The 8,123-nt window shown below is 54.6% G+C and overlaps 1 protein-coding gene across 1 annotated transcript; it reads left to right on the top strand.

Moving 5' to 3' along the window:
* The first annotated feature begins 1,252 nt into the window (after window positions 1–1,252).
* LOC148810799 (neutral alpha-glucosidase AB-like) lies at window positions 1,253–6,567 on the top strand. Its single transcript, XM_088908905.1, has 5 exons — window positions 1,253–1,355; window positions 4,896–5,006; window positions 5,175–5,283; window positions 5,485–5,612; window positions 5,883–6,567. Exons 1-5 carry the CDS (start codon window positions 1,336–1,338, stop codon window positions 6,031–6,033), a joined length of 519 nt encoding a protein of 172 aa, XP_088765031.1. The 5' UTR covers window positions 1,253–1,335; the 3' UTR covers window positions 6,034–6,567.
* The last annotated feature ends 1,556 nt before the right edge of the window (window positions 6,568–8,123 follow it).

The following is an 8,123-nucleotide window of genomic DNA, read 5'->3' as shown; positions in this document are numbered from 1 at the left end:
CTCCTATTCCCAGACTGGGACTGTGCAGCGATGGGCAGGGAGCAGTCTCACTCCCCTCCCAGCCAAACAAAAATGTGTGCCTCTTCAAAAATATTTCAGATCTACTCTACAGATCCTCAGCTAATTTAGTACATCACCATGGTTTTCTCAGATAAGTGTCTCTGCTAAAGCTGCTGGGGTTTATAAGACCACTTGCTGTTCCCAGACTGGGACCGTGCAGTGATGGGCAGGGAAAAGTGTCAACAACAACCGTGATCCCATCCAAAGTAATGCTGACACTGAAGATCATAGTATTGCGACCAAAACCATAGCTGTGACAGGGAGTAAGCGTACAATAAAAAAACAGTTCTTAGACACAGAGTGGATGACTGGCACTGTTTTGAAAAGGCAGAAACCGTTATGCATCTAAATCACCCAACAGCCAAAAAAAACAAAGGTGGAGTGCGATGCTTGCACTGAGCAGCTTAACTTTGTGTAGGTATGACACAGAATGACAGAGATACTGAATCTGTAGGGTTTCTGTGTTGCTCAGAAAATTGTGATGTTAAAGCCATGGCATTAAAAACTGGGTTCACTTTAATGAACAAATGTGAAGCACTCAGCAGTTTAATACATAATAAGTCAGATGTAACCAAAAAAAAAGTAAAATTGATGTGTCACATGTCAGCATTGGTGCTCAAACAGCGCTGGATTATCTCAGTTTTGGGGCTTATTGTGGTAAGGCAGACAAACAAATGGTAGTTCAGGTGGGTAGCTGCGTCAGCATGCGTAGGCTGCAAAGGAACAAGTAATTGTTTTCTTTCTTTTTTCCCCAGCATGGAATAAACCTACGTTTCGACCGTGGAGCCTTCTTCAGGTGTTAACAGATGGTGTCCAGCGGGGTCAGTGCTGGGGGTCACACTGCCCTGAGGTGTCCAGGGGGGTCAGTACACTGGACCACAGTCCCCTGCCGCAGGGAACACCTGGCCTGGATCGGACTGCTGCGCACTTGGAATCTACAAATCAACAACCTACATAGTGAAGTTTTAACGCAGTGAAACTAAAAAACAAGCGAGAATTACGCCACTTCCTCGGCACGTCCTACACTGCCACCCTGCGCCCTGAGGCAGCTTCGCTCTTGCAACAGTAAAGACAGAGATCCGTCTTGAACACAAACACCTGTACGCGTAACCACCTATCGCGTCCCGCCATGTGCGCCCCCCTCCCTCAGCCTTGCTCATGCATATTCATGAGCCGAGGCTGCGAGCCGGCCAATCAGGGGAGGCTGACGTAACCTCGCGAGAAGCCGGAATACAGAAAAGGAATCGGGAGAGCAAAGCTCAGGTTTGAATCAAGATGGCGACTTACTCTATGAGGTACGGTGTAGCGGCGCCGGCGGCTCGTTTACCTGCCTCCTGTGCTGGATTAGACGAGGCTGCGGCGGCTGGGGGTCTGTCCGACCACGGAGTGTGCAGGGAAGCTGGCGGTGCTGCTCTCTGTCCTCCAAGGTCTGCGGGTTCCCCGAGCCGGCGGTGCCGGGTGGAGGGGCTCCTGGGCGCCGGGTCTGGGGGGATGGAGGAGGCGGTTAGGCCGCAGATCAGGGGTTTAGTTTCGCTGGCCCGGCCAGTGTTATGCGACGCCAGCCGGCGAGGGGGAGGTCGGGTTGGGCCTGGTTGCATCACGCAGCCCGGGGTCTCGGCGGGCTTCCCGGCTCTGAAAATAATAATTGCTTACACTTCTATAGCGCTTTTCTGGACACTCCACTTAAAGCACTTTACAGGTAATAGGGACTCCCCTCCACCACTCCCAATGTGCAGCCCCACCTGGATGATACCGGACCATTCGGGCCCGGACTACCAGACTCGGAGACAGTTTTTACCCCCGCACTATCGAACTATTAAACTCCCAGCCTCTCTCACTCTCACCTATGATCTGAACCTCACAGTACCTTCTTTCTTACCAAAAACTTAAACACACATTGAAAATCTACCTCTACCATACATGTCAAAAGCTCACTCCCCATAATTTCATTCCGTTAATGCATGTTCTTGCACATAACCTGTTACCTTTGTTGTTTTGCACACTGCCTGTTGTCCCTGTCTTTCTTATGTTAAACAATTGAATTGTTTTTTTGTACTACTTATTGTCCGAGAGCTAGCTAAATAGCATTTTGTTATACCATATACAGTGGTGTGAAAAAGTGTTTGCCCCCTTCCTGATTTCTTATTTTTTTGCATGTTTGTCACACTGAAATGTTTCAGATCATCAAACAAATTGAAATATTAGACAAAGAGAACACAAGTAAACACAAAATGCAGTTTTTACATGAAGGTTTTTATTATTAAGGGAAAAAAAATCCAAACCTACATGGCCCTGTGTGAAAAAGTGATTGCCCCCCCTGTTAAAACATAAATCAACTGTGGTTTATCACCTCTTTGGAAAGCTGAGTTCAATTTCTCTAGCCACACCCAGGCCTGATTACTGCCACACCTGTTCTCAATCAAGAAATCACTTAAATAGGACCTGCCTGACAAAGTGAAGTAGACCAAAAGATCCTCAAAAGCTAGACATCATGCTGCGATCCAAACAAATTCAGGAACAAATGAGAAACAGTAATTGAGATTTATCAGTCTGGAAAAGGTTATAAAGCCATTTCTAAAGCTTTGGGACTCCAGTGAACCACAGTGAGAGCCATTATCCACAAATGGCGAAAACATGGAACAGTGGTGAACCTTCCCAGGAGTGGCCGGCCGACCAAAATTACCCCAAGAGCGCAGCGACGACTCATCCAAGAGGTCACAAAAAACCCCACAACAACATCCAAAGAACTGCAGGCTTCACTTGCCTCAGTTAAGGTCAGTGTTCACGACTCCACCATAAGAAAGAGACTGGGCAAAAATGGCCTGCATGGCAGAGTTCCAAGACGAAAACCACTGCTGAGCAAAAAGAACATAAAGGCTCGTCTCAGTTTTGCCAGAAAACATCTTGATGATCCCCAAGACTTTTGGGGAAAATACTCTGTGGACTGACGAGACAAAAGTTGAACTTTTTGGAAGGTGTGTGTCCCATTACATCTGGCGTAAAAGTAACACAGCATTTCAGAAAAGGAACATCATACCAACAGTAAAATATGGTGGTGGTAGTGTGATGGTCTGGGGCTGTTTTGCTGATTCAGGACCTGGAAGACTTGCTGTGGTAAATGGAACCATGAATTCTGCTGTCTACCAAAAAATCCTGAAGGAGAATGTCCGGCCATCTGTTCGTGACCTCAAGCTGAAGCGCACTTGGGTTCTGCAGCAGGACAATGATCCAAAACACACCAGCAAGTCCACCTCTGAATGGCTTAAGAAAAACAAAATGAAGACTTTGGAGTGCCCTAGTCAAAGTCCTGACCTGAATCCGATTGAGATGTTGTGGCATGACCTTAAAAAAGCGGTTAAGGCTCGAAAACCCTCCAATGTGGCTGAATTACAACAATTCTGCAAAGATGAGTGGGCCAAAATTCCTCCACAGCGCTGTAAAAGACTCATTGCCAGTTATCGCGAACGCTTGATTGCAGTTGTTGCTGTTAAGGGTGGCCCAACCAGTTATTAGGTTTAGGGGGCAATCACTTTTTCACACAGGGCCATGTAGGTTTGGATTTTTTTTTCCCTTAATAATAAAAACCTTCATTTAAAAACTGCATTTTGTGTTTACTTGTGTTCTCTTTGTCTAATATTTCAATTTGTTAGATGATCTGAAACATTTCAGTGTGACAAACATGCAAAAAAATAAGAAATCGGGAAGGGGGAAAACACTTTTTCACACCACTGTACCTGTATATGAGTATAATGACAAACTTGAACTTGACGATGCGACATCAGCCACCGTGCACCAGAACGCTCACCACACATCAGCTGTGGTGTCAGGACCAAGTCAGGACCTCGGTTTTACGTCTCAGCCGAAGAACGGTGCCTGTTTACAGTATAGTGTTCCCATCGCTAGTGGGGGATTAGGACCCACGTGGACCACAGGGTGAGCGCCCCCTGCTGGCCCCACTAACACCATTTCCAGCAGCAACCTTAGTTTTTCCCAGGAGGTCTCCCATCCTGGTACTGACCAGGCTCACACCTGCTGAGCTTCAGTGGGCTGCCAGCTGTGAATTGCAGGGTGATATGGCTGCTGAAAATAAGCGCACAGCACAGCACCCGTCTCCCGGGGACACGCAGGGCCGAGCCTCCAGCTGCGCTGTGCTTTAATCCCAGATGTGGTGCCTCCGGGGGAAAGGATTATATAATAGAGACAAAAGTACTCACACTACACTCTCTTCTTTAATTTTCGTGGAGTTTTTCTCCATTTCTCCAGTTCCTCCGTCTTCCAAGCCAGTCCACAATCCGTTCTCTCAATCCTTATTCAGTCCGAGTTCCAAAGTCCGTAAGGTTCCACAAATCCGCGCCATATCCAAATCACAAACCGTAAACTGTAATCCTTTATTTCTTCCATAAATCCATTATGCTTAAATCTGTACCAACACCAACCAAATTCACCTACTGGCTTCTGCACTGGTTCACTGTTTCCAGGGCATATATATTTTGTTTCCTGATGAGACACACCTGTGTCTTGTTGTTTTTCGGACTGAGCCCTTTCCATCTGCGGGTCAGCTGGTTTCTCTTAGCGGCCATCTTGGTCAGGTCTACGTCGAGTAGATACCTGTCCTGGATGACCCTTCCCCTGGTCATCTTACATAGATTAAAATATGGAGCAATCTCCTCTCTGTGTTTCTGCATTCGCCCGTCAGTTCAAGGTGCTTTATTAGCATGACCGATGGGTCCAATCAGTGTTGCCTCTGGGACTGTGGGGTCAGTCCCCTGTCTCTCTCTCTCTGTGTGGCTCTGGGACCGTGTGGTCAGTCCCCTGTCTCTCTCCCTTTATTGCAGGATACTGCGTTTCTGTCTGGCAGGACTGACTCTCTCAGCCCTCTGGCTCCAGCTGGTACAGGCTGTGCATCGCACTAACTTCAAGACCTGCAAGCAGAGCTCCTTCTGCAAGTGAGTGTGAACTCGTCCATTCTCCTGCCTCTGCTGAGATCCTCACACCAGTCTGAGCTGGTCAGCAGAAAGAGCCCCAGTGTCGTCTCTGCGACCACCCAGTGAGACTCTCTGGTGTGTGCATGTGCATGTACGTGCGCCTGTGCTCACGCTGTCCCTCTGTCCCAGGTGCCAGTGGGCTGTCCAGCCTGGCCAGTCCCTCTACAGAGCCCTACTGGACACCCAGCAGCTCAGCGATTCCAGACTCTCCCTGCAACTGCTCAACGAGAACAACAAGGTGAGGAGCAGGTCACCCCAGCCAGTGCCGGGGCTGAGCTGGTCAGTGTCAGTGCCGGGGGGGGCAGAGGTCACTGGGCGGGTGACCTGGTCAGTGTCGAGTGGGCAGAGGTCACTGAGGAGGAACTGACCGGTGAGGCAGGTGACCAGGTCAGTGTTGTGGACGGAGGTTGCTGCGGTTGACCCATGCTGTGTCTCCCAGGTGAAGCTGCTGCCGGAACTGTACAGGCTACAGGGCAACATGACCCGGATCAAGATCAACGAGCTGAAGCCACTGAGGCCCCAGATGGAGGTTCCTGATGTTCTGATCTGTGACCCACCTGCTTACCCGTGAGTAAGACCCGCGCAGGCAGGACCCCAGTTCGGATCCTCACGTCCCTTCTTGCATGTGGGACTCGCCAGCACCTCTGACCCGGGACGGCGAGAGGGTGGGGGGGTATCTGTTCTGTTTGGCTGCCCTGCTTTCCCTCCTGTGAAGCCTCTTGTCTGTTGCTGTGGAAACCACCTCCCTGTAGGAAACCACCCGCCCCGTAGGGGGCGCCCCCTTTGTACATAGCGCTCGTTCACACCACTCACCCCCCCCGAATCTCGTTGCTACAGTGACACGAAGAAGGAGGAGGAGGGAGCGGAGACCCAGGACGGCGGAGCACAGGTGGGAGAGAAGGCAAGTATCCCACAATGCACTGGAGCAGCACGTGCTCGATTGTTGTTTAACGAGGCAGTAAACAAAAGCAATATATTTTACGTTTGAGTTTAATTTCTGAGGGATACAGAAAAGCCGAATTAGAAAGCTAGAAGTGATAGAAACATGATCAGCATCCTTTAAACTCGATTGGTCCGGATCCTGCTGGATCCTGGGATTGTGCGTCCCAGGTTCCGGTGCTCTGGGGCTCCTCAGTCAGTGACGCCTCGATAACGCTTGCCCCCCTCCCCCCCCCACGAAGCAGCAGCAGGAGAAGGAGGAGGACCAGTCAGGAATGTGGGAGACCTTCAAGACCCACAGTGACAGTGCCCGCCGCACTCTCGGCCTGTTCTGGCTCAACGTGGCCCAGACCTGTGTGGACATCGTCTCCAACACCGCCGGCAGGAGCCCTGGGGTGGGGGGGTGTGCAGATGGGGCTGTGGGGCTGTGGGGGTGTGTGCGGATGGGGCTGTGGGGGTGTGTGCGGATGGGACTGTGGGGGTGTGTGCGGATGGGGCTGTGGGGGTGTGTGCGGATGGGACTGTGGGGCCCGGCGGGTTCAGGCTCTGGTCTGGATCGGCGAGTCTTAACTCTGGTCTGGCCCGGAGGACTCTGGTTGTGGTCTGGCCTAGTGGGTCTTGGCTGCGGTCCGGCCCGGTGGGTTCGGACTGCGGGCCGGCCCGGCGGGTTCGGACTGCGGTCCGGTCCGGCGGGTTCGGCTCCGGGCCGGCCCGGCGGATTCGGACTGCGGACCGGCCCGGCGGGTTCAGACTGCGGTCTGGCCCGGCGTGTTCGGACTGCGGTCCGGTTCGGCGGGTTCGGACTGCGGTCCGGCCCGGCGGGTTCAGACTGCGGTCTGGCCCGGCGGGTTCGGACTGCGGTCCGGTTCGGTGGGTTCGGTGGGTTCGGACTGCGGTCCGGCCCGGCGGGTTCAGACTGCGGTCTGGCCCGGCGGGTTCGGACTGCGGTCCGGTTCGGTGGGTTCGGACTGCGGTCTGGCCCGGCGGGTTCGGACTGCGGTCCGGCCCAGCGGGTTCAGGCTCCGGTCTGGCCCAGCGGATTCGGACTGCGGACCGGCCCGGCGGGTTCAGACTGCGGTCTGGCCCGGCGGGTTCGGACTGCGGTCCGGCCCGGCGGGTTCGGACTGCGGTCCGGCCCGGCGGGTTCAGGCTCCGGTCTGGCCCGGCGGGTTCGGACTGCGGTCCGGTTCGGTGGGTTCGGACTGCGGTCCGGCCCGGCGGGTTCAGACTGCGGTCTGGCCCGGCGGGTTCGGACTGCGGTCCGGTTCGGTGGGTTCGGACTGCGGTCCGGCCCGGCGGGTTCAGACTGCGGTCTGGCCCGGCGGGTTCGGACTGCGGTCCGGTTCGGTGGGTTCGGACTGCGGTCCGGCCCGGCGGGTTCAGGCTCCGGTCTGGCCCGGCGGGTTCGGACTGCGGTCCGGTTCGGTGGGTTCGGACTGCGGTCCGGCCCGGCGGGTTCAGACTGCGGTCTGGCCCGGCGGGTTCGGACTGCGGTCCGGTTCGGTGGGTTCGGACTGCGGTCCGGCCCGGCGAATTCGGACTGCGGACCGGCCCGGCGGGTTCGGACTGCGGTCCGGCCCGGCGGGTTCAGGCTCCGGTCTGGCCCGGCGAATTCAGACTGCGGACCGGCCCGGCGGGTTCAGACTGCGGTCTGGTCCGGCGGGTTCAGGCTCCGGTCTGGCCCGGCGAATTCGGACTGCGGACCGGCCCGGCGGGTTCAGACTGCGGTCTGGTCCGGCGGGTTCAGGCTCCGGTCTGGCCCGGTGAATTCGGACTGCGGACCGGCCCGGCGGGTTCGGACTGCGGTCCGGCCCGGCGGGTTCGGACTGCGGTCTTTGCCTCAGTGCTGCAATGATGTAGTTGGATTCTCTCTTCCTGATCGATCGTGAAGAAATTCCTTCTGAGCAGCGCCGGGGCCTACTGGGCTCTAGTTCCACAGCAGTCGAGTCCAGGCCGGGTCTTACCAGAATGGGGTGTGTGCGGATGGGGCTGTGGGGGTGTGTGGTGGGTGTGTGGGTGTTGGGCGGTGTGTGGGGCTCCTGGGTGCTGTGGGCGTTGGGCAGTGTGTGGGGGTTCTGGGGAGTGTGTGGGCGATGGGCGGTGTGTGGGGGTTCTGGGGGGTGTGTTGGCGTTGGGCGG

This window comes from Atractosteus spatula (assembly GCF_055471065.1).
Source record: "Atractosteus spatula isolate fAtrSpa1 chromosome 17 unlocalized genomic scaffold, fAtrSpa1.hap1 SUPER_17_unloc_5, whole genome shotgun sequence".
Classification (NCBI taxonomy): domain Eukaryota; kingdom Metazoa; phylum Chordata; class Actinopteri; order Semionotiformes; family Lepisosteidae; genus Atractosteus; species Atractosteus spatula.
Note: the sequence above shows the minus strand (reverse complement) of the source record. Positions and strands in the feature narration are given on the sequence as shown.